General features: G+C 42.9%; 1 protein-coding gene across 1 annotated transcript in view; it reads left to right on the plus strand.

Moving 5' to 3' along the window:
• The window catches only part of MYO18B (myosin XVIIIB), a 625,429-nt gene that overhangs the window by 407,105 nt on the left and 190,801 nt on the right, over nucleotides 1-27,523 (plus strand). Inside the window, exons 32-34 of the mRNA XM_075825873.1 lie at nucleotides 10,519-10,719; nucleotides 12,236-12,346; nucleotides 15,563-15,667. Of these exons, the coding sequence (XP_075681988.1) occupies nucleotides 10,519-10,719; nucleotides 12,236-12,346; nucleotides 15,563-15,667 (417 nt within the window). The remainder of the gene's footprint in view (nucleotides 1-10,518; nucleotides 10,720-12,235; nucleotides 12,347-15,562; nucleotides 15,668-27,523) is intronic.

Here is a 27,523-nt window from a genome sequence, read left to right on the forward strand (position 1 = left end):
GGAACCTCCTGACCAATACCCCAGCGTGAACATCCCGGGCGGGTACCCAAGTCCTCTCCTCGGGCCCGTATCCTCTCCAATGGACCAGGTACTGGAGGAAGCCTTGGACCATCTTGCTGTCCACAATCCTGGCCACCTCGAATTCCACCCCCTCCGGGGTGAGGATGGGAACAGGAGGTCTCCTCGAGGGAGCCAAGGACAGGGAGCAGCGTTTGAGGAGGGAGGCATGAAAAACGTCGTGTATCCGAAAAGACGGGGGTAACTCCAGCCGGAAGGAGACAGGATTGAGGACCTCAATGACCTTATACGGCCCAATAAACCGGGGAGCAAACTTCTTGGACGGAACCTTGAGATGCAAGTTCCTAGACGACAACCACACCAGATCCCCGACCATAAACAGGGGGTTATCAGAACGTTTTTTATCAGCCTGAGTTTTTTGTACGCTCTGGGACACCTCTAGGTTTTTCTGAACCTGGGCCCAGACTGTGCACAGTTCCCGATGAACGACCTCTACCTCGGGATTGTTGGAACAACCAGGTGAAACGGAGGAGAACCGTGGATTAAACCCAAAATTACAAAAAAAAGGAGAGACCCCTGACGAGTTACTGACCCGGTTAGTAAGGGAAAATTCGGCGAGGGGAATGAAAGAGACCCAATCAAATTGACAGTCAGAGACAAAACACCTTAAGTATTGTTCTAGAGATTGATTAGTCCTCTCCGTTTGGCCATTGGTTTCAGGATGGAAGGCAGAGGAGAAGGACAGATCAAACCCCAACTTCATACAGAAGGCTCTCCAAAACAATGAAACAAATTGTACCCCTCTGTCCGAAACGATATTGACAGGGACCCCATGGAGACGCAGGATGTGTTTGACAAACAAGGTAGCCAACGTTTTGGCGTTGGGTAGTTTCTTGAGGGGCACAAAGTGGCACATCTTACTGAAGCGGTCCACCACCACCCACACCACCGACTTGCCTTGGGATGGAGGCAAATCGGTGATAAAATCCATGGAGATATGTGTCCAAGGTCTCTGGGGAATAGGCAACGAACGCAGTAAGCCCGCTGGTCGGGACCTGGGAGTCTTGGACCTAGCACAAACCTCACAAGCGGCGACGTAGGCCTTAACGTCTTTAGGCAACCCAGGCCACCAATAATTTCTGGTAATGAGGTGTTTGGTACCCAGGATGCCTGGATGGCCAGATAGTGTGGAGTCATGATTTTCCCTAAGTACCCTTAGCCGGAATTGCAGGGGAACAAACAGCTTGTTCTCAGGAAGGTTCCCGGGAGCTGCACCTTGATCAGCAGCAATATCAGAGACTAAATCAGAATCGATCGAGGAAATGATTATACCTGGAGGCAAAATACAAGCAGGATCTTCCTCCGAAGGAGGGCTGGCCATGAAGCTACGCGACAGTGCATCAGCCTTAATATTTTTAGACCCAGCCCTATAGGTAACCAAAAAATTGAATCTGGTAAAAAATAACGCCCATCGAGCTTGTCTCGGGTTTAGCCTCCGGGCAGATTCTAGGAAAACCAGATTCTTGTGGTCGGTAAGGACCGTTACCTGGTGCCTAGCCCCCTCCAGGAAGTGGCGCCACTCTTCAAATGCCCATTTAATGGCTAAGAGTTCGCGGTTGCCAATATCATAGTTACTTTCAGTTGGCGAAAACTTCCTGGAGAAGTAGGCACAGGGGCGGAGATGGGTGAGGGACCTGGTACCCTGGGACAAGACAGCCCCCACTCCCACCTCAGATGCGTCAACTTCCACGATAAATGGCTCCATTTGGTTGGGCTCAACCAGCACCGGGGCCGAGACAAAGCACTTCTTAAGGACCTCAAAAGCCTGGACAGCCTCAGGAGGCCAGTGGAGGAGATAAGCACCTTTGCGAGTGAGGTCCGTAAGGGGCTTAGCGATGACCGAGAAGTTAGCAATAAATCTCCTGTAATAATTAGCGAACCCCAAAAAACACTAACGCCTTCAGGGAGGCAGGTTGGACCCATTCCGCCACAGCCTGAACCTTGGCGGGGTCCATGCGGAATTCATGAGGAGTGAGGATTTGACCCAAAAATGGAATCTCCTGTACCCCAAACACACATTTTTCGGTTTTGGCAAACAGTTTGTTTTCCCGAAGGACCTGGAGCACCTTCCTGACATGCTCAATGTGGGAGGACCAGTCCTTGGAAAACACCAGTATGTCATCAAGGTACACTACCAGAAAAATCCCCAGGTAATTTCTCAAAATCTAATTTATGAAATTCTGGAAGACCGCAGGGGCATTACACAACCCAAAGGGCATGACGAGGTATTCGAAATGGCCTTCGGGCGTGTTAAACGCAGTCTTCCACTCATCCCCCTCTTTGATGCAAATAAGGTTATACGCCCCCCGTAGATCCAATTTAGAAAACCATTGGGCCCCCTGAACCTGATTAAAGAGATCAGGAATCAAAGGAAGGGGATACTGGTTCCTTACCGTGACCTTATTCAGGCTACGGAAGTCAATGCATGGCCTAAGACCACCATCCTTCTTCCCCACGAAGAAGAAGCCAGCACCTACCGGAGAAGAAGAGGGACGAATGTAACCCTTGGCCAGGGATTCCTGGATATACACTCTCATAGCTTCACGTTCGGGACAAGAAAGATTAAATATCCTACCCTTAGGAAGCTTAGCTCCTGGTACCAATTCGATAGCGCAATCGTATTCTCTATGAGGAGGTAACACTTCGGAGGCCTCCCTAGAGAAAACATCAGCGAAGTCCTGAACAAACTCGGGTAGCGTATTCGCCTCCTTAGGGGGAGAAATAGAATTAACAGAAAAACATGACGTACAACATTCATTACCCCATTTGGTTAGCTCCCCAGTATTCCAGTCAAACGTAGGATTATGCAACTGCAACCAGGGAAGACCTAGAACCAAATCGTACGATAATCCCTGCATCAACAGTACAGAGCATTGCTCCAAATGCATGGAGCCAACAAGGAGTTCAAAAACAGGGGTATGCTGTGTAAAATAACCATTAGCAAGAGGAGTGGAGTCGATACCCACTACCGGGACAGGTTTAGGCAAATCAATCAGAGGCATAGCAAGGGACATAGCAAATTCCACAGACATGATATTAGTAGAGGACCCTGAATCCACGAAGGCACTGCCGGTAGCAGACCTACCACCAAAAGAGACCTGAAAGGGAAGCAAGATCTTAGTACGTTTCATATTTACGGGAAATACCTGTGCGCCCAAGTGACCTCCCCGATGATCACTTAGACGCGGAAGTTCTCTGGCTGCAATCTTACGCTTAGGACAGTTGTTCACTTGATGCTTGTCGTCCCCACAGTAGAAGCAGAGACCATTCTTCCTGCGGAATTCTCTACGTTGTTGGGGGGACACGGAGGCCCCGAGTTGCATAGGTATCTCTGAATCTTTCGGGGAGGAACGAAGCAACGGAGCTTCGGGAGGCATCATGGGGGAGTCGGAGGAGAAAACACATAAACGTTCACGTTGTCGTTCCCTGAGACGTCGGTCAAGTCGTACCGCTAAAGCCATAACCTGGTCTAGGGAGTCAGAAGAGGGATAGCTAACTAGCAGGTCTTTCAGGGCATTCGACAGACCCAACCTAAACTGGCACCTTAAGGCAGGGTCATTCCACCGAGAAGCTACGCACCACTTCCGAAAGTCAGAGCAATACTCCTCAACAGGTCTCTTACCCTGACTTAAGGTCACCAGCTGACTCTCGGCAAAGGCAGTCCTGTCAGTCTCGTCATAAATAAGTCCGAGAGCAGAAAAGAAACAATCAACGGAGGAAAGTTCAGGGGCGTCAGGAGCCAAGGAGAAGGCCCACTCTTGGGGCCCTTCCTGGAGCCGGGACATAATTATACCCACCCGCTGGCTCTCAGAACCTGAGGAATGAGGCTTTAAACGAAAGTAAAGCCTACAACTCTCCCAAAAGGAGAGAAAAGCCCTCCGGTCCCCTGAGAACCGGTCGGGCAACTTGAGGTGGGGTTCAAGAGGTGCGGTGAGGGGAACTACCAGGGTAGCATCAGGCTGGTTGACCCTCTCAGCCAGGGCCTAGACCTGTAGGGAGAGACCCTGCATTTGCTGAGCCAGGGTCTCACGGGGATCCATAGTGGTGTCAGGGACCAGGGTTAGACTAGGTATGGGCTTGTGATTATGTAATGGCAGGGGGTAGGGAGACGGACAAGTGAGCCCTAATCTACCCGCCACTCTGTCCCTGCCTACTTGCAACGACCCGGCCTAGGCGACGGGGTACAACTGGGCGGCGGTCCCTGCGCTCAGTAAGTGCACGACAAACACGACAAACATACAAAGGAACACAAGCAAGGAAAAGGGGCCGTTGCCCACGGCAACACCGTGAGCAACCAGAGTGGTGAACGAGCCGAGTCAATCCAGGAGTGTGCAAGGTACAAAACGAAAAGCAGAAGAGTAGTCGGTAAGCCAGGGTCTGTATGGAGCAGGATCAAAAATAGCAGGAGCTGTAGCTGGGCCAGGAAACCACAAGGAAAGAATCACAAGCACCGAGGGACAGGAAGTGCAGGCTTAAATAGACCGAGGGCGGGAGCTAGCTGAGTCTGGCCAGGTTACGATAGGCTCTCCCACTCCTAAGCCTGCCAGCCTGAATGGTGGAAGCAGGAGTCAGTCTCAGGGATATATTCTCAGGTGCTGACTGATTAGTTCTGGGAGTTAACCCCGAAGCTGTGCCTGGCAGATCCTTTACATCTGGTGACTGCGCTGGCCACTCCATTACAGATAGAATACCAGCTGTCTGCTTCTTCCCTAAATAGTTCTTGCATAATTTGGAGGTGTGCTTTGGGTCATTGTCCTGTTGTAGGATGAAATTGGCTCCAATCAAGCGCTGTCCACAGGGTATGGCATGGCGTTGCAAAATGGAGTGATAGCCTTCCTTATTCAAAATCCCTTTTACCTTGTACAAATCTCCCACTTTACCAGCACCAAAGCAAGCCCAGACCATCACATTACCTCCACCATGCTTGACAGATGGCGTCAGGCACTCTTCCAGCATCTTTTCAGTTCTGCTTCTCACAAATGTTCTTCTGTGTGATCCAAACACCTCAAAATTCGATTAGTCTGTCCATAACACTTTTTTCCAATCTTCCTCTGTCCAATGTCTGTGTGCTTTTGCCCATATCAATCTTTTCCTTTTATTAGCCAGTCTCAGATATGGCTTTTTCTTTGCCACTCTGCCCTAAAGGCCAGCGTCCCGGAGTCGCCTCTTCACTGTAGAAGTTGACACTGGCGTTTTGCAGGTACTATTTAATGAAGCTGCCAGTTGAGGACCTGTGAGGCGTCTATTTCTCAAACTAGAGACTCTAATGTACTTGTCTTGTTGCTCAGTTGTGCAGCGGGGCCTCCCACTTCTCTTTCTACTCTGGTTAGAGCCTGTGTGTGCTGTACTCTGAAGGGAGCAGTACACACCGTTGTAGGAAATCTTCAGTTTCTTGGAAATTTCTCGCATGGAATAGCCTTCATTTCTAAGAACAAGAATAGACTGTCGAGTTTCACATGAAAGCTCTCTTTTTCTAGCCATTTTGAGTGTTTAATCGAACCCACAAATGTAATGCTCCAGATTCTCAACTAGCTCAAAGGAAGGTCAGTTTTATAGCTTCTCTAAACAGCAAAACTGTTTACAGTGGTGCTAACATAATTGCACAAGGGTTTTCAAGTGTTTTCTAATCATCCATTAGCCTTCTAACACAGTTAGCAAACACAATGTACCATTAGAACACTGGAGTGATGGTTGCTGGAAATGGGCCTCTATACACCTATGTAGATATTGCATTAAAAACCAGACGTTTGAAGCTAGAATAGTCATTTAGCACATTAACAATGTATAGAGTGTATTTCTGATTAATTTAATGTTATCTTCATTGAAAAAAACTGTGCTTTTCTTTCAAAAATAAGGAAATTTCTAAGTGACCCTAAACTTTTGAACGGTAGTGTATATATACTGTACCAATGAAAAACTCCACTATATACTGTACACATGAATAATGCTATTTACATGATACACATAAATAATGCTGCCACTCACACCTAAAATACATACCGCACACGCGCCACTCAAACCTAGGACAATGACCTACAATGGGGTTCATCAGGTAAAGGCGTGTTGTAGGTCATTTTGACAACAAACATAATACAGCATCTATTACTATTTTTTCCATCCAATTTGATGGAAACTGTGACAGGGACACCAGCGCAGATGAGAACAGAACTTAACTTCTTTGCAGCTACTGGGGGTTGTTGGTTTACTGCAGACAGTAATAGAGAGAGTGGCACTGCAGAACAGCAGCTGTATGCCAGGTCCAGTAGCTGCTTATTGGCTCAGTATACAGCAACCGCTCAGCTGTGCCTTTCTCTTTTTCTCTTATCTAATGAGGTCTATTAAAACTGCAGGTGTGGCACCGGCTCCACAGACCAAACAGTAAACTAACTACTGCTAGGCTGGTGGTCGGACTCTATGATTCTGGTGAGCGGAAGCAGTGCTGCCATTTTATTGTTCCTCGATTATACAGAGGCAGGCAGCCATATTCATCCCTTTGTGACTGATCAGGGGTCATTTACAGAGAAGCATGATCAGTCACCCAGTGAGAATAGACTTCAGTCCGAAGCTAAAAGAACTATGTGGGTGGCAGCCAAACCAGCCCACTGTGCACCAGCCTATCCGGTATTTGCCAGTACTGCCAGGTGGCCAGTCCGGCCCTGCCTCACACTATACTGTAATGTGACATAACTAACTCCCCCACTTTATTATACAAGTCTAAAGACAAACTTGTTTCCTGTTGACTAGCAGCACCACTGTGAAATGAGGCGCATGATCAGTCCTTACATTTTTATATAAATTATATTTATATATATTAGCTTTAACGTGGTGAACGAAATTAAATATAACTTTTAAGTCTCAAAGTAAATAAAAAGCTATAATAGATTAGATACTCTACACGTAGTTTAATAGAAAACTCCAATATATTTATTTCAATGCATATATATAGCACCAGTCTGAAGAGATTTTCATTGTGACATATAAAATTTAGTTTGCAATGAATTCTAAAGGGCAAACAGTGATACACTGTGTTATAACTAGTGCAGGGACTAAGTGGCTATGACACAGGTATTTAAAGCACACCAAAGAGAATTTCTGTGTCGTGCACCACCCCTTCAGGCCCTGCACCAGAAATAACGGAGTGTCAAGTGCCTAACTTCCAATTTTCTCATCAAGATCATCTATTTGGGGCTCCAGCCACATCTTTCACATAGATGCTCTAGCATTTAATTGGATTTGCTGTGTTCGATCTTTCCTTTGTATGATAGTGCACAGTATGGGTCACAGCTACAGGTGAAAGATTGAATCCTTATATATTAAACAGTAACAAAAAACGGTCCTCGCTTATTATATACCTTTGTTGGGGAGGGATAGGAATGTTAGATGATTTCACTCACACAGGTAGAATATTACTATAATGATGGAGTCAGTTCCTGTAGGTTTTCCAGTAAAATGTACTGTAGACTAATGAAAAAGGTAACTTTAACCACAACACAGGATTAAGCATAGAGCCAACCACACAAAAGGCAAGTGGTTATTATTATTGCAGTTATGTGCAATTTCCTGCAAAACAGGTATATAAATAGAAGGACAAATTAGGAACAAACACAGCTCTGTAACTCAGGGTTGCCAACAAAATATGACACAAGCTTGAATATGATTCTACTAATAACATTATATTAATAATTCATGTGAAGATTGAAACTTCCTAAAATGTGCTTGAATAAACAAAACTTTGTCGTAAATATAACTAAACAAATTCTTCTTTGGCCTAAAACGACACAAGAAAACGATACAGTGAAACCTCCCCAAAAGACCACCTCTTTGAGAGGGCCCCTTCCCATAAAGACCAGATTTTTCTGTGACAGATTTTTAATTACATTATAGTCAGTGTATAGTTGCCCTCTTTAAAAAAGACTACCTCTCATTTCGACAGGTTTCCTCCCTTTTGAACAGTTTGTTTTTGCTGCAAACATCTTTGTAAAGACCACATGTGCCACTTTCTTGTTCTATGAAATCAAATGCAACGTGGGATAGCTGTTGGAGTCATCCTTGAGACTGACCAAAAGACAGGGGTTGTCCTGGGGACTAAGAGGAAAAGTAAAGCCATGCTAGGGATTGAGAAGCAGAGGAAGGCCATGATGGGGACTAAGAAGGATGATGTACAGTACTATGCTGTACTGCAATGTTCTTCAACCCGTGGCTCTCTATCTGTTATGAAACTAAAACTCCTCTCGTTCACCACAATTCTTTGGTAGAGTAAACTAGAAGACATCGGTAAAAGACCACTGCAGTAAATTGTTTGAATATTCAGATTTATATGTTATACATAAGTTACAAGGCTAGGTACCTTATAGACTGGTACCACATTGACTGGGGCAATGTCCTCAAAAATAAAAGTACAGATTCTACAGTAAATTGGCATCAGTTCACAAAAAAGAAACAGAAGACGGTTCAAAGGTGGGCAACCAAAGGAATAAATGGAATTGGTTGACTACAGAACCCAGAAAGATGATCAAATTTAGGGTTATTTCGTTTAGAAAATGATGGCTCAGGTGTGACCTAATAACTATGTATAAATATATCAAAGATTAATACAGAGATCTCTGCCATGGTCTATTTATACCCAGGACTGTAACTATAACAAGTGGGCATCCTCTATGTCTAGAGGAAAGAAGGATTCTACACAAACATGAAAGGGGATTCTTTATTGTAAGAGCAGTGAGACTTTGGAACTCTCTGCCAGAAAAGTGAAATAAAGTTTATTTAAAAATAAAAAAAAGCATTCACATAAAAAAAAATAAAACCATTTTTCCCTAAAATTTTTTTAAAAATCGCTGTGATTGTAACAACCCATATAACAAAGGTAATATTTAAAGTAAATCAATAATGTATATGTACCCCAAAATGGTTCTATTAAAAATTATGATCCGTCCCTCAAAAAATAAAAGCCCACATTTGGCTACATTAATGGAAAAATAAAAAAATTATGGCTCTTGGAATGAGGCAACACAAAAACAAATAATTTTAATAAAAACTGTTTAAGAGCCAGTTCACAGGTTGCGGAATTTGTTGCGGAAAATCCAGCACATACAGTAGCAGCAAAGTGGATGAGATAAAACAAATCTCATCCACATGCTGCGTAAATAGTGAGCGAAAAAAAAACGCTCAGAAATTGACCTGCGGTGCAGTCTCATTCCGCAGCATCTCAATTGTATTTACATAAACGCTGCTTATTTGTTGCGGAATTTTCCCATTGAATTCAATGGGGAGTTAATTCACGCAACAAATAGCAGTTGTTGCATTTTTTTGCGGCAGGTTCGCATCAATCCTGCAGCAAAAAACACCACTCAGAAAACAAAAAATATATTATACTTACCTAGGAGTCTGTGTTTTATCCTCCTGGGATGACGCTTCATCATCCCATGTGACCGCCGTTGAAGCCAATCACAGGCTGCAGCAGTCTCCTGGGATGAGACATCATACCAGGAGGCCGGCCTGCTAGCTGGCCAGCTAAGTGCTGCAGTTTTTTGCAGTGGACATTCCGGGCGAAAAACTGCACCACAGTTTGGTGCAGTTTTTCGCCCGGAATTCCCTGCGGCGCACAGGTGGGATACGCTGCGTGCTTTCACGCAGCGTATACGCCCCGTGTGAACTCAGCCTTATTGTGTCACATCACTTGTCCCAGCTTAGGAGAGAAGCTACACTACCAGGATCACATTTCAAGGCATGGAAATCTGTATATCTGTTCCATTATCAAAGTGAAAGCATATAGTAAGTGTCCTTATCTTACATTTCCCAACTAATTATGAGCATTTTCTGTCGTCGGACAACCCTTTTAGTAAAAGTTAATCAATAAGTTATATGTACCCCCAAAATGGTGCCATTAAAAAATACAACTCATTCCACAAAAAGCAAGCCCTCATTTAGCCACGGCAAAGACTAAATAAAAAAGTTAGGGCCAGGGGCCCCATGCTGGACGCCCCCATCATGGACATCCTGATATCTTACTGGCCGGCACTCAGGCCTTCTATACGTCAGGGCACAGTGTCGGGATCAATGTGGCAGTCTGTGGGGATCCAGGACGGGTCCCCTTCCCCTCCAGGCCCAGTAGCACTACCTGCGACCCCGATCGTTACACCACTGGTTATAGCTCTTGGAATTCAATGATGCAAAATTGAAAAATAAAAATGCTTGGCTTATAGGAAGACATATGCTAGACACACGCACTAAGGGGGTTATATTCTCTATGGACAAATTGCAGTGCTCCTGTAAGTACCGTCCCAGTGATAACACAAGGTATTTATGGAATCTCTTTGAGATGGAAATAGGTAAACCATCACAATTAACTTTATTATTAGTACTAAATATTGTTCACATGAACAGAAATATTTTTCTTATATAAGTTACTTGTTTAGTAAGCAAAATTATTTTCTCCCACAGCAAAAGGTGTCAGAGACATCCAATTTAACAAAGCAGTTGGAAGTGCTGAAGACGCAGATGAAAGATTTATCCTCCTCCAGTGGATTGGATAGTAATTCTGTCATTTCCCTAAAAAATAAAGTATGGGAGTTGGAATCCAGTGTTGCTGAGCAGAACCAGCAGTTGGCAGAGCAAGCTAATTCTATACAGCGTCTTGATCAGGTAATACTTTATACTTTGTATACCTGGGGAACGTTGAAACAATTGGTATTACAATGAATGCAATTTTACTGAATTAATAAAATGTGTTTTCCTGGTCAGGCAAACATATAAACTAGGTTTTGGTGATATGGAAACAACCAACTATACCTATAAAAAAAAATGGCAAAATTGCCAAAATCCCATTTTAATTAGGCTAATTGCTGTACACAGTATTTTCTTGGACAGTTGGAACAGTAGCCACAATCAGAAAAATGCATTATTAAATACTTGATATATTACATGTGTGGTATAGGCTAAGTTCACTGCTAGGTTTCCGTTTTTTTCATGGAAGCAAAAGGGCTGTAAGACTGCACTTTTTTTTTCCGTCAAAAAAGCGGAAACCTAGCGGAACGGAATCCAACTGAAACAAAAGAATTACCATTGAAATCAGAGGTAATTCAAACGGAAGCGATACTTTCCGTTAGGATTTTTGGTCATCTTTTCCTCTGACGGAAAAGACCTAAACGGGAGACAACATTAGTGTGAACTTAGCCTTATAGACATCCAGTCAATGTTACAATGATCTCTGCAGTGAATGGTCATCATATCATATCTACAGTTAATAACTTAAAGTTATACATTTATTTTTAACAACACCGCTTCTCTACAAAATATATGCACAACTTATTTTAAAATGTATCTCCAGACGAAATTGAAAATTTGATTGTGCTCATGAACCCCAAGCCGAAACCCACTACCATATTACAAATCTGTGTCCATAACACAATGCCCATAGCACACTATGGGACCCATACATTACTTCTAGGGTAAGATGTAAGAATCGTTGCATGCTCCATCGCATGCCGTATGATGGACCCACTCCATGTACCGACACATTGGCCCGTGCATAAGCTCTTATTTATAGTGACTGTATGCCGTTTTTCTTTCCTAATCACAGACTTTTGTGTGCCAGACCTTTACTCCCTTTAGTTTCTGGGACATGTAGTAACTTCCTGACGGCTACTAATGTTAGCAATGTTAGCGCTCATAGGGATGTTTCTTTGTCGTTGGGTCACCCCAGTTTCCCCCTTCCCTCATTTAGCTGTCCTTGTCAGTCAATAACATCCCGCTCACTGATGGCTGTAGCGGGTTGACAACGATCAGATATCAAATGTTTATTGTATCAGACAGATCATACTCATTTACAGCCTATAGTATTATAAGCTGATGAACAAGAAATGCAGCGATGAATAGTTTGATGATGATCTTAGTGAGGGTGAGATATGTAGCTTCTCCTCTTAAATGAAGTATAAACATGGACATACCTGAGCACAGTATGTACATTTGCTTAGGTGGAGTTCTGCATGAAATCTATCAATATAATAAAATACTGTAAGCATATTTTCTACTTAGTATTTGCTCAAATAATAAGAGTATTAGAACATTATACTTGCATTGCTATGCACATATTCTGAAATAAGCTCATGGAATATAAATTGCAGTGCACATTTAACATGAATCCCACTTTTTGCAACAGATGCGTGTCCGTTTTGAAATGGAAATAGAGAGGATGAAACAGATGCAAATGAAAGAACTAGAAGATAAAGAAGAGGAATTAGAGGATATTCGACAGTCATGTCAAAGATGGGTATGTAAATAAACTACTTATGGTGCAAAATAGGATTACCACCATTCTGAGGCAAAATATGACAATTATTTTTTTTTTATGATTAACAAGTGAAAAAACTAATTTGATATTATTATATTTTATTATACAGTGCATTCGGAAAGTCTTCGGACCCTTTACATTTTTTTACATTTTGTTATGTTGAGGTCTTGTGCTAAAATAAAAAAAATAAAAATCACGCTTTCCCAATCTTTCTGCACTCAATACCTTATAATGACAAAGTGAAAACAGAATTTTGGAAATGTTTGCAAATTTATTAAAAATTAAAAACACAAATTTCGCATGGACATAAGTATTCAGACACTTTGCTATGTCACTTGAAATTTAGCTCTGGGGCCTCCCATTTCTCTAGATCATCTTGGAAATGTTTCTCTACATTGATTGGAGTCCATCTGTGGTAAATTAATTTGATTGGACATGATTTGGAAAGACACACCCCTGTCTATATATGGTCTCACAGCTGACCATGCAAATCAGAGCAAAAAACAAGTCATGAGGAGGAAAGAACTGCCTGTAGAGCTCAGAGACAGGATTGTGTGGAGGCACAGATCTGGAGAAGGGTACAAACACATTTCTGCTGTACTGATAATTCCCAAGAGCACAGTGGACTCCATAATTCTTAAATGGAAGAAGTTTGGAACAACCAGGACTCTTCCTAGAGCTGGCCGCCCCACCAAACTTAGTAATCAGGAGAGAAGGGCCTTGGTAAGACATGACCAAGAACCCAATGGTCACTCTGGCTAAACTCCAAAGATCCTGTGTGCTGATAGGAGAAACTTCCAGAAAGTCAACCATCACTGCAGCACTCCACCAATCTGGGCTTTATGGCAGAGTGGCCAGAAAGAAGCCTCTCCTCAATAAGAGACACATGAAAGCCCGCTTGGAGTTTGCAAAAAAAATGACCTAAAGGACTCTCAGACTGTGAGAAACAAGATTCTGTGGTCTGATGAAAGCAAGATTTAACTTTTTGGCCTCAATTCTAAGCGTCATCTCTGGAGGAAACCAGACACTGCTCATCACCGGCCTAATTCCATTTCTACAGTGAAGCATGGTTGTGGCAGCATCATTCTGTAGGGGTGTTTTTCAGCAGCTGGGACAGGGTGACTGTTCACGGTTGAGTGAAAGATGAATGGAGCAACGTACAGAGATATTCTTAATGAAAAGCTTATCTGGAGTGCTCTGGACCTCAGACTGGGCCGAAGGTTCACCTTCCAACAAGACAATGACCGTAAGCACATAGCCAAGACAACACAGGAGTGGCATAGAGACAACTCTGTGAATGTCCTTGAGTGGCCCAGCCAGAGCCCTGAGTTGAACCCAATCGAACATCTCTGGAGAGACCTGAAAATGTCTGTCCACCGACAGTCCAACCTGACAGAGCTTGAGAGGACCTGCAGAGAAGAATGGCAGAAAATTCCTAAATCCATGTGTGCAAACCTTGTGGCATCATACCCAAGAAGACTGGAGACTGTTATCGCTGCCAAAGGTGCTTCAACTAAGTGCTGAGTAAAGGGTCTGAATACTTATGTCAATGCAATATTTGAATTTTTCCTTTTCAATAAATTAGCAAAGATTACTAACATTCTGTTTTCACTTTGTTATTATGCGCTAATGAGTGCAGAATGATGGGGAAAAAACTTTTATTTTAGCACAAGGTCTCAACATAACAAAATGTGAAAAAATTGAAACGGTCTGTCGACTTTCCGAAGGCATTGTATATAAAATGTTAGTTTAAAGGGTACCTAAACTTTCAACAAACTTCTGACATGCCATAGTGACATGACAGAAGTTTTGATTGGTGGGGGTCCGAGCACTGAGACCCCCACCAATCACTAAAACTAAGGGGCAGAAGCACTCGGGTGAGCGCTGAGCCACTTGGTTTCTAATCGACTTTTCTCGGAAAGCCGATGTATCTGTGTACAGACTCAATAGAAAGTCTATGGGTCCATACACCGTTACATCGGCTTTCTGAAAAAAGCTGATCAGAAACTAAGCAGCTGAGCGCTCACCTGAGCGCTTCTGCTGCTTTATTTTAGCGATCTGTGGGGGTCTCAGTGCTCGGACTCCCACCAATCAAAACTTCTGACAGAAGTTTTTTTGAAAGTTTAGTTACACTTTATAGGACAAGTTGAATATATTAGATGCCATCCACTGTCTTGAGAAACCCTGTGCTAAACAATATTGTGCTATTGCTTGTTAAGAAAATGTAAGCAAAGGTCAAGGAAAAAGGTCACGACAAAACCTTTGTACTGTTAGGGTAAGTTCACACGTAGCATAAATACTGTGGATTTTGTTTTTGCGTAATCCCTGCTTTTCTGTTGCAGGTTTTCCCCATTGAATTCAATGGGGAGGTAAAACTCGCAACACAGATGTTGTATTTTTTTGTGGCGAAAAGCTGTGCTTTTTTGTCCACCGGCCTCCTGGGATGACATTTCATCCCATGTGACCACTGCAGCCAATCACAGGCTGCAGCGGTCACATGGGATAAAACGTGATCCCAGGAGGCCGGTATGCTGGACGTCAGAGGGTAAGTATGTGCTCTTTTTTTTAACGTGCAGTTTTCCACAGTGGACATTCCGGCCGAAAAACCTGCACCACAATTTGATGTGTTTTTTTGGTGTAGTTTTTAGCTTGTAATTCCCTGCAGCCCCCCAGGGCGGATATGCTGTTTACTTTTACGCAGCGTATCTGCCCTGTGTGAACTTACCCTTCAGTTGCAGTCACACGCAGCAGATTTTGTAGCAGAAATTTCTGCGACTGAAAATCAGTTGCATTCAACTGAATGGACTTGCAGAAATTCATGATCCTGCTTCAGAAACAACTACATTCAGATAAATGAAACAGATTTTCAGTTGCAGAAACTTCTGCAACAAAATCTGTGATATGTGACTGTACCCTAATTGTGTGCCAAAAAATTATATATTTCAGAGTTTTCTTGTATTGTTATTGCAATTGAATATGCTAAATTTGATCATTACAGTATATACATTCTAATTTTGTACGGACCATCATGAGTGCAGGTCACCCAAAGTTAAAATTAGAGCTACCAATCTGGACCCAGAGCTGGAAAGTGAAACTCGACTGTTTCTCACACTCTGATGTAAGAATTTGGGAAAAGAATGCCCTAGTTATCAATATTTGGTTATTAACTGATTAGTATTTTTTTCTATGTTTTAGCTTCGACAGTTTGAGATGCAGTTGGAACAAGAATATGAAGAAAAACAGATGGTGCTTCATGAAAAGCAGGACTTAGAAGGACTGATTGGAACCTTGTGTGAACAGGTAGGAATTCGAGGAGTAGAGGAGATACAACAAATGTTGATATTGGGTATGAGGCTCATGTCACCTTTTGAAATGAATCTTCAATATTGGAAGCGTTTCTGCTGTCATTATTATTCCTTCTTGTTCTCCTCATGGCTAACAGCAGAAATGAAGTAGACAGAGAGGTAAGAAGAAAAGGGAGAGGTCACTGGCAGGTGACACCCCTCTATGTGCCATGCATACAGTATTCCGCTTTATCACAAGCCCAAAACTACTTTTTGTAGGCCTTATTTTATAGGTAGTTTTGAGGAAGTTTTTAGGGTAGGAACACACACAGAGTACACACTGCGGATAAACTGCGTTAAGCTGCGCAGCGTATCTGCCCTGAATACCGCAGGGAATGCCGTCCGGAAAATGGCACCACATTGTGATGCGTATTTCCGCTGCGGAGCGGCGTCGGAAAAAAACCAAAAAAACTTTTATACTTACCCCCTCCCTGTTCTCGGTGCGTAGTCCGGCCTCCTGGGATGACGTTGCAGGCCATGTGACGCTGCAGCCTGTGATTGGCTGCATCGGTCACATGGCCTGCAACGTCATCCAGGGAGGCCGGACTGGAGAAGAAGCAGGTAACTCTGGGTAAGTATAACTTTATTTTTATTTTTTTCTTACTTGCGATTTTTGCTGCGCATCGCTGTGATTCCGCTGCAAATATCGCAACACACACTGCTTTGTTGCGGGTTTAAGCACCCCATTGAATTCAATGGGTAAACCCGCAACAGAAGAGTTGCGTATCCGCAGAATTAATTGACATGCTGCAGTTGAAGTAACCGCACCGCAGGTCAATTTATGTGCATTTTTCTAGGCGGAAATTTACCGCAGTGTGAGGACGAGATTTGTTGAAATCCCACCCACTCTGCTGCTACTGTAATACACTGCGGATTTTCTGCAATTAATCCGTTGTGGAAAATCTGCAGCGTTTACGCTGTGTGTGTTCCTACCCTTAAAGCGTTTTTCTTTTTAGCCTAAGCTGGGAAAAGGAGAAGTTTCAAACACATACTAAAATAGCACCAAAACTGCTTGTGCGATAGATATCTCATTGTGACATCGCATCGAATGATTGTCACTGTGGCTGCGGTGAGACGCACAACATAATACGTCCGTGACAAGGCAGTAGCAAAAAAATCCAAACATGCTGCCAGCATAAACCTCAATGTAAGTCACATGCAATTGCAACTTATTTGCAACATGTCTGCGATTTTGCTTTTTTTTTTTAACAGCAAAGTTTCACCTTTAAAATAGTTATATGAGACTTGATGTCGCGTGACCAAAGTCACTGTGTAGCCCTAGTTTAAGAGTAAAAGTGTAGGATACACTCTAATTGCATTTGATAAAATAAATATGATTTCCACAAAATCAGATACTGGATTTCTTAAATAGGATATCATTTTTATGACTTCTAAATTCCAAAGCCAAGTCAATATCTGCAATTTCTAGTATAGCTGTTTAGCATATCAATAAGCGATTTGGAAATTTCATAAAATTGACTAAGGTAAGTTATAATATGTTAAGGCATCTGGTGATGAACTGTAACATTTCTTTTACTCTAAATACCATATGTTAACTATTTGTTTTTACATTAATACGGGATGCAAATAATATGTGGAATATGTATGCCACAATATATGGCTCACAGCGGTACATTCTTCAATCATACACCATAATAAATCATGAATACACTGCTGGGGGCGGAAATCCTGCAGGAATAAAAATAAAATGTTTATACTTACCCTGGCCTTAGTCAAGCCCCCTCTTCTGAGCACAGCCCGACCTCCTGGGATGACGCTGTAGTTTATATAACCCAAGCAGTCTTTGATTGGCTGCAGTGGTCACATGGGATAAAACATCAACCCAGGAGGCCAGGCTGTGCTCAGAAGAGAGGAACGCATCACTGGGACCTAGTCCCGGGGTAAGTGTTAGCGTATTTTTTAATTTGAAATAAAAAATAGCATTTTTTCTCACTTGCGATTTTTGCAGCGGAATCACAGCGATTCCGCCACAAAAGTCACAACACATGTCTCTTTGATGCAGGTTTTATCTCCCCATTGAATTCAATGAAGAAAACCTGCAACAGAAGAGCTGCGATTCCGCATCATAAATTGACATGCTGCAGCTAAAAATAAGGCACCGCAGGACAATTTATTAAAAAAATTTCAGCAGATTTTTTCCGCTGTGTGTGGATGAGAATTGTTCAAATTTCACACACTGCGGCTGCTGTAATACTCTGTGGATTTTCCACCCAAAAAATCTGATGCCGAAAATCGGCAGTGTTTGAGGAGTGTAAAGTCTTTGCCCTGTATAATACAACTGGAACTACCAAAAAAGTAGGGTAAAAGAAAAGACATGTACATTAAGGTCCACATGTTTAAAAATGTCAGCCATTTTTTGGCCAAAAATTGGTTTTGAAATGGCGCACGACTTTCGCTATATTTGCAAAACATCTAACAAACAGTTTTGACAAGTTCTCATGACTTGTGGTACAAATTATTAAAGCAGTTCTGTCAATATCTGAGGCAAAAAAAACTGTGGGCCACCCTGTGCCAAATCAGACCAGGCGTGCGCAGGCAAAAATGTACAGATTAAACATTTCAATACATTTTTCATCATTTGTGAAACATTTTGGGTATGTGCACACGATAGCAGGCATTTACGTCTGAAAAGACAGACTGTTTTCAGAAGAAAACAGCTGCCTCGTTTCAGACGTAATTGCATTTTGCGAGGCTTCTCTGACAGCCGTAAATTTTGAGCTGTGCTTCATTGAGTTCAATGAAGAACGGCTCAAATTACGTCTGAAAGAAGTGTCCTGCACTTCTTTTGACGAGGCTGTATTTTTACGCGTCGTCGTTTGACAGCTGTCAAACGACGACGCGTAAATGACAGGTTGTCTACACAGTACGTCGGCAAACCCATTCAAATGAATGGGCAGATGTTTGCCGACGTATTGTAGCCCTATTTTCAGACGTAAAACGAGGCATAATACGCCTTGTTTACGTCTGAAAATAGGTAGTGTGAACCCAGCCTTAGGCTTTAGTGAGCATGCTCCAAAATCTAGTGCTGGTAAAAAAATAATAATTATATATATATATATATATATATATATATATATAAATTTGCAACAATTTAGAGTCCAACCATTAAAAGTTGTACTGTTTAACTGACAAAACTGTTGGCAAATAGACACGTTCTATACATTTGCCACTTTATATTATGTAAAAAATTATCTTTCATGGTTCTCTTGTAAAGTCAGGATAAAAAGTGGCCAGCTATCCATTAGTGAATCCTGTTCATTTTTACCTTGTAAAGTTCATTGGAGTATTTTCCTGCTCTTAACTGCTATTCAATGAATGTATCTTTCTTTTTTTTGCCCTAGTCTAGAAGCGCACTGCTTAATATGCCTGTAACATAGGCAGCAAACTTAAAAACATCTCAGATTAAAGGCACGGCCATACTTTCACTCATGTATGAAGCATCTTTCATGACACCATTTGCAAGTCATACATTTTCGGCAATTAAATCTAGAGGGATAAAAGGCCAGTGAATGCTGTAGACCAATTAGTATCACATCAAAGCGTGATACACCAGCAGAAAACCCAATGACAATTAGCTGGAGAGAGCCGCACATTTCCTGATGGGTTTCATAGCTCAGCTATAATGATGTCTCTATGCACAGACAGACTGATTTTATTAAATGTCCTCATGAATAAATTAAATTGCTCAGATACATGTAGTTGGCGTTTATGGATATTTACCAGAACCCATGATCATATGTAACCTATTTGTATTTATGTGTCCTTATGCCTCATTGGATGCATACAGAGGTACAGTATGGCCCCATAGGGTTTAATAAAGGGTGCCGTATTATGGCCACTTGTAACTCGGAGATTGTGCAGAGACTTAATACAGCTGTGTGCATAAGGGACGTAATTTTACACCCCACGGCAACACTTCTTGCACAAGTGTAAAAAATTATTTTTAGCAACTCAATTCTTTCCATTGTCCTGGTACCATAAATGACGCCATTTTGGCCTATAGAATTATACTAACTTAACTAAATGGTAAACCAGTTCAATATTAATTAACTCTTTTCCATTTTGCGAATGTAATCCATTCTGGCTTCACCTCCATTACAAATTGTTAATTCAGGATTTCATTAAATGTTTTTTCAGAATCGTGAATGAGTCTCATCTGCAGTACCAGGTACAGCCACAATAGTGTGTTCGGCACTGTGCCTGTGTAAACAATGAAGGGGACAGCATAGAGACCCCTTTAATCAGCTGATCGGACTGTGTGTCAAGGGCTGGAACCCACTGATATAAAAATGAATGGCTTAACCTAAGGATAGCCCATCAATATTAAAGTCCCAGAAAATCCCTTTAAATAGTAATTATAGAACCATTTTTCCCACTTTATGCATAAACATAAAATCTGCAGGGTATGGAATTAAAAATCCTAACACAGTAATCTCCAGATTGTCAATGTGCTGCCAGTTAGATGTGTTTATCTTAAATGGGCTAAAGTGGCATGTTGTGATGTTAGGGATGGAATTTCATTGTAATGTCAGAACAGATAGCTTTGTTATAATTGAATATCTCAAGTGCAGCCATATTCCCCTGGCAGTAATACACTAAAGGACCATTGGCACTGGTACTGCAACTTTTTTTAAAAACACACCATTTATCTCTGTGCAAAGTGAAATAGATTGCCAGTATGATTTATCAGGCAGATTTTGAGCAACAAGGGAAACATAAAGAGAGAAATTCAATTTCACACCAAGATTGTAATGGGTGAGCAGTGAGTTCAATGGACACAGAAGATGCTATTATAGGGTGTTCTGCATCTGGTCCCAAGATATTGTACAGAATGTAATTGTTATTGTAAACCTTATCAGGTAAATATAGACATGATGTGCACCAGTGAGTCTAGTACATAATACACTGTATGAGGGTTACATCATCTACTATGGTAAGTTTGCACAGTGTGTTAGATGATCCTATAGCATATGAGCCTATAGTCCAATGTGAGATCTTATTTTGCAAAATATATAAACCTTTAGTATGCACTGCAACCGTTGTCTAACATAGTTCTTATAGTCCACAAGAAGGTACAGTGCTCTTGCAGGACAGATTGAAAGGTAATACCGTTTTTTATTCACACAGTGCAGATTTGCTGCATTATTTGCAGGTATTTTTCTTCTTCTGCTTTGGATCTACGCCTAAATTTGGCTTAAAAAAAATGCATGTGACATGCACAACATCTGCTTATGTGAACAGGGCCATAAACTACCAAAGATCATTGAGAAAGTGCACACAAGGGCACAGAGTTGGCCTTAGGTTGGATGGTGCCCTGTGAAGCACCTTTTATTGATGCCCTCTCCCTTATGGTGAAACATATAGTGCCAAAACAATACAATACAGTGACCCTATAATATTTTCCAGTGAATAAACTAGGAAATACAGCCGCACCCTGTGCATTTGCCTTTTGCATAGGTTCCGGCAAGTGACAAGTGATGTACCCAGTGCGACTGCACAGGTCGCGCACCTTTAAGGCTGGCTCTGCAAGTACATTAAATAATTATTCATATCAATATAATACATTCTAATAACAATGGAAAGCCTGCATAAGTTCTGGACCCTATTGTTCTTATAGTTGTAGATTAAGCATTTATGATCATGTGCAGCACCATAAGTAGAGAAGAGAATACAAAACTCAAACGGCTGAGCAATTCAGATTTGTAAATGATTTCTTCAGTACCGGCTTAGTTATCAGTTTTGCAAGATACATATGAAAAACTTTTACCCATATCCTACAACATTCTGAAAATACAAATAGGTACTTCAGCCCTCTCACACACACCTATACACAATACACAATACACAATACACCTATTCACACTGTGGCAGAACTTTTTCACATGCTACTTGTAAATAGTAACAGCCACAGTGCCCCATAAGAGATAATGAGTGCCCCCACTGTGCCACGGCCACATAAGTGCCAGCCTGATCTCAAATTTGTTTCAGCCATAGTTTCCTCACAGTGCCTGTAAGGGTATGTTCACACGCCCGCCTCAAAGAAGTGCATGTCACTTCTTGGGACGTAATTGGAGCCGTTTTTCATTGACTCCATTGAAAAACAGCTCATATTACGTCCGTAATGGACGCCGCGAAAAACGAGTGCACTTGCAAAAATGTTTGAAATACAGGAGTTATTTTTCGCCCTAAAACAGCTCCGTAATTTCAGACGTAATTTGTTAAGACGTGTGAACATACCCTTAAAGTGCAAGCCACAGCCACCTCAAAAGTGGGAGGCACAGTGTCTCCATAACAGTAACAGCACCAGTTCCCCTACTAACACAGCTGGACTAAGTTTCTCTATGCTGTGACATGGTTAAGATAGTTGGCTGAATTGAAGAAAGTTCCTCTCTTTGCCAAAAATTCCTTCAGGAGTTTTGAAGCAGATTTTGAATTGACAGCATTGTTTGGCCTTTTTTTTTTTTGCGTTTTTTTTTTAAGCCGTTGAAGCTAATGCAAAAGACGCAGGCAAAAAAGCACTCCAAACGGGCGCGACAGCTATTTTCTGCCTCCTATTAATTTAAATTTTTAGCTTGGATGTGGAAACCACTTGAAGACTATCAGCCCCCCACAGTAAAATAACCATCATCCCCCCACTCACAGTACAATAACCATCAGCCCGCCACTCACAGATTCCTCCTGTAGATAGTGCCACACAGCTCCCTGTAGATAGTGCCACACAGCCCCCTGTAGGTAGTGCCACACAGCCCCCTTATAGGTAGTGCCAGTCAGCCCCCTTGTAGGTAGTGCCACACAGCCCCCTTGTAGGTAGTGCCACACAGCCCCCTTGTAGGTAGTGCCACACAGCCCCTTGTAGGTAGTGCCACACAGCCCCTTGTAGGTAGTGCCACACAGCCCCTTGTAGGTAGTGCCACACAGCCCACTGTAGGTAGTGCCACACAGCCCCTTTGTAGGTAGTTCCACACAGCACCCTGTAGGTAGTGCCACACAGCCCCCTTGTAGGTAGTGCCACACAGCCCCCTGGTAGGTAGTGCCACACAGCCCCCTTGTAGGTAGTGCCAAAGAGCCCCCTTGTAGGTAGTGCCACACAGCCCCATGTAGATAGTGCCACACAGCCCCCTGTAGATAGCGCCACACATCCCCCTTGTAGATAGCACCCCCTTCCTGTAGAAAGTGACACTGTAGCTCCCTTAAGGAGCGGAATCCACCTGTGGCCGGGGATTCCGCTGCTGGAGCGCTCCGCTTGATGTCTCTGTCATATATGGACAGTGACATCGGGGGCAACTCCTGAATCAAAATCCACGTCCACAGTGTTGCCAAGACTGTGACCGGGGATTCCACTCCAGGAGAAACCCCTGTCGTCTGTGCCAATTTATGGACAGATACATCAAGCGCTTCATCCAGGAGCGGAATCCCCAGCCACACATGGATTTCGCTCCTTCAGGGAGCTACAGTGGTGCTAGTAGATAGCAGAGGAGAGAGATACCTCCCTGCTCTACTATAGTGGCATCGCTACCGCTGTAGCAGCCGCAGCGGCTGCTAGCAGTAACGCCGGCCATGGAGGGGGCCCCGACACATGCGCCCTCATACCCGGTGTCGCCGCTAGCAGCCACTATCGCTGCTACAGCGGTAGCGACGCCACTGAGTGAAGAAGCACCCGGGCGGAAAGGCGACTGCTGAGTCGCCGGGCCCGGGCACTTCTAAAACAAGCAGGGAAGGGGAGCCAGCGTAGTGCCCCCTTCCACCTGCCGAGTGATGCGCGCTGAGCCATGGCACAGGTCGCACACCCCTAAGGCCGGCTCTGCTCCTATCCTAATGTCTGCAGGACTGAGATTGAGTAAACACGGTGGTCATTCATGAATTTGGTGCTCTAACAAATTAGTAGCTCTGCACTAAGACACTTTTTATTGGTAAATCAAATTAACCAATACTCCAAATAATAAAAAGAAAAATAAATAAATAAAATATGCAGTTAAAATATTGTAATTGCATATACAATTTTACTACGCCGACCCGCAATTCCAATAGAATAAATAAATAGATAAACAGATAATGATATAATTTCACTTCATCAACTGCCATCAAATAGAATAAAGAAGTGACTCCAGGCAGGGCCGTATTTAGAGTTGGTGCTGCCCTAGGCACTTTTAGGGCTGACGCCCACGATAACGCAGATTTTCCGCCGCAAAAATCGCAACGTGTCCTAATTGTTGCGGGTTTTGCCCTATGGATGAGATTTGTTCACATCTCATGCACTTTTCTGCTACTGTATTATGCTGCAGATTTTTTGTAATGAAATCCTTGCAGAAAATCTGCATTGTTGACGCTATTTGTGGACATACCCTAAAATAAATGCTCAGTGCTAACCCATTAACATTCCCTCCCCTGCCCCCCACATGAACACTGGGGCCCATTTCCTCTATTATTGCTCAGGTAACAGTTTATTATTTAAATTCATTACTACTGCCTCAGTAATGGTGGCAGTCTGATAGACTGCGTCCATTGCTAAGGCGGGGCTTATTGTTAGCCGGTGAAGAGGCTAACACTAAACTAACCCCTCATTATTACCCCATTACCCACTGCCACCAGGGGTGCTGGGAAGAGCCGGGTACTAGGTCAGCCACAGGCTGGTATTATTAGCCTGGGAAAGGCAAAAAACAGTGGCTCTTCCCACCCAGGCAATGCTAGCCTGCTGCTGTTTTGTATCTGGCTGGTTATGAAAATTAGGGGGACCCCATGTTGTTTTTTTAAAATTTTTTATTTAAAAATACTATGTGGGTTCCCCCTCATTTTTCATAACCAGCCACATACAATAAAACGGCAGCAGCCTAGCATTACCAGGGTGGGAAGGATCGTACCCGGCTTTTCCTGGCACCCCTGGTGGCGGTGGGTGCCAGGGTAATAATGGAGGAGTTAGTGTTAGCCTCTTCACCGGCTAAGGGTATGTTCACATGCTTACTAAAAAATGTCTGAAAATACAGAGCTGTTTTCAAGGGAAAACAGCTCATGATTGTCAGCTGTTTTTTAAGCAACTCGCGGTTTTCACTGCGTTTTTGGAGCTGTTCTATAGTCAATGAAAAACTGCTCCAAAAATGGCTCAAGAAGTGGCATGCAGTTCTTTTTATGGGGCGTTTTTTTATGTGCCGTTTTTTCAAAACGGCCGCGTAAAAAAACGCACCGTCGGAACAGAACGCCGTTTTTCCCATTGAAATCAATGGGCAGATGTTTGGAGGCGTTTTGCTTCCGATTTTTCAGCCGTTTACGGTCCGAAAAACGTCCAAAAATAAGCCGTGTGAACATACCCTTACACTAAGCGCCACCTTAGTAATGGACGCTGTCTATTAGACAGGCACCATTACTAAGCAAGTAGTAATAAAGTTAAAAAAGCCACAGACACACAGAAAAAATATTTTATTGAACTAAAACTCCCCACACGACCCTTGTTAAAAAAATGTATTAAAAAAAAAAACACGCCGTCATTGGAGTAGTCCTTGAATCCGATGTAGTCCAACGACCAAACCTGTGAAAAAGCACGCAAACATTTTTTTGTAACACTAATAAGTAAAAAAGCAAAACCATTATTGCACTTACCTTCCTGGGTCTGTGACAGTAAACTAAGCGCTAAGCTGTCATTAGTTAGTTTAAATCATGTGGTCCTAGGTTACCTCAGTTCATTGGCCTACTTGGTATTGGCCTACTGTATTAGTTGTAATACAGCCATTGCCCCGCTCCTAACCAACAAGTGTGTGTGCACGGTCAGCATGAGGTGATGTGGCCGGCACTGCACTAATGAGCGGGGCGCCGGCACTGAAGACAGAACATGGGGGTGTTTTGCAGTGTGCCTGCCATGTTCTCTGTCTTCAGTGCTCATTAGTGCAGCGCTGGTCGCATCACATCATGCTGACCGGGTGCGCACACTCAGGACTCAGGAGCGAGGCAATGGCTGTATTACACAGCCGCAGCCCTGCTCACTACACTCATGTATTTTGATACTTAGCTGTGCGACTGCACAGCTTAGTATTGAAACACATGAAGTAACGGTATTCAACCGTACATTGTTAAACATTTACTTACCTGACCTGCGGCTGTGCCGTCCTATCCTGCTCTGCCGTCTGAGTCTAAGACACGCCCACTATTCGCCAAGTGGCCACAGCTGCTCATGTCATCAGGTCGGTGCCAGGAGCCATTTCATCTGGCCCGCGAGGTCGGCTTCATGTAAAAATGCAGCGTACCTCGCGGGTCTTATAAAATGAGGTGGCGAGCCGGATTCGGCCCGAGGGCCTTATGTTTGAAATGTGTGCTCTTGAGCATACATGGGCATGACGTTCAATATGAATAGTTTGATATTGAAGAGATAAAACTCCAGTTGATATTGGCTAAAGATGTATATAGAATACTGTTAAAGGCTTGACATGTTTCCAGGTTTTGCTTATTCCCTTTATCAATAGCAGCAGAACTTTTCCTACTCTTTTTTGCTTTTTGGTTCTGATTACTAACAATTATTCCCTCCTAAGTACTTATGCTCCAATAGAATAAAACCAATAGATATAAGCCCACATTTTTAAAGCTGTTTAAACTAGGCTTAAGCGTAAATTGTGCAGATAAAATGTCGTAAGTGATTATGTCAATTTGTGACTTCTCTCATCATTCGCCAAATTTGGAAAGTGACAAATGTGAGAGTGGTCTCCAAAGTAGGCTAGATTCACACGTACGTTTTGCATGCATAAAAAACGCAGCGTTTTTCATGCGTTGCAGTTCCTTGTGGCATCAGTTTTTTATGTCAGTGTTGGTGCACATTTATTTTTTTTTTTCTCTGCAGTTCTTTCGAAATTGGTGACTTCAATGGGTGCGTAATCCGCAAAAACGCACCAAAATAGGACATGCAGTTAGTTTCACGCAACGAACCGTTGTTTTCACTCACAGCACACAGACGTAAACAACGTTCGTGTGAATCAGGACGAAGACGTAGTTTAGGCCAGATTTATTAACTAAAATAGGTGTAAATGGTTCAGTTTTTAATGCGTAAATTTATGGCTGCTCATAGCAGGCGTAGATTTAATTTCCGGACTGTTAGACGGGTGAGAAGGCATCAAATTTAACCCCTTAATGACCGCCGATACGTCTTTTTACGGCGGTCATTAGTGGGCTTTATTCTAGAGCGCCGCCAAACTACGTCGCTGCTGTAGAATAAAGTAAACAGAGCAGGGAGCCGTGAAATCTCCCTGCTCTCAGCTGCCAGAAGCAGCTGAGGGCTGGGGGCGTCCCTGCTCTGCCGGGTGAGATCGATATTAGTATCGATCTCACCTGTTTAACCCCTCAGATGCGGTGCACAATAGCGAGCACCGCATCTGAATGGTTTTGGAGAGAGGGAGGGAGCTCCCTCTCATCTCACTGACACCCGGCGATAAAATCGCCGAGTGTCTGTGTCTTCTATGGCAGCCGGGGGTCTAATAAAGACCCCCAGGTCTGCCTGCAGCGAATGCCTGCTAGATCATGCCGCAGGCATGACCTAGCAGATGCCTGTCCGTTTTAAACGGACAGGCAGTAATACACTGCAATACAAAAGTATTGCAGTGTATTATAATAGCGATCGGAGGATAGTGAAGTCCCCTAGTGGGACTAGTAAAAAAGTAAAAAAAGTTTAATAAAGTTAATAAAAAAAAAAAGTGAAAAAAAAAAATGAAAAACCCAGCTTTTCCCCTTACAAAATGCTTTACTATTAAAAAAAACTACAATAAAGCAAAAAAGTTTCACATATTTGGTATCGCCGCATCCGTAACGACCCCGACTA

Source organism: Rhinoderma darwinii, chromosome 1, assembly GCF_050947455.1.
Source record: "Rhinoderma darwinii isolate aRhiDar2 chromosome 1, aRhiDar2.hap1, whole genome shotgun sequence".
Classification (NCBI taxonomy): domain Eukaryota; kingdom Metazoa; phylum Chordata; class Amphibia; order Anura; family Rhinodermatidae; genus Rhinoderma; species Rhinoderma darwinii.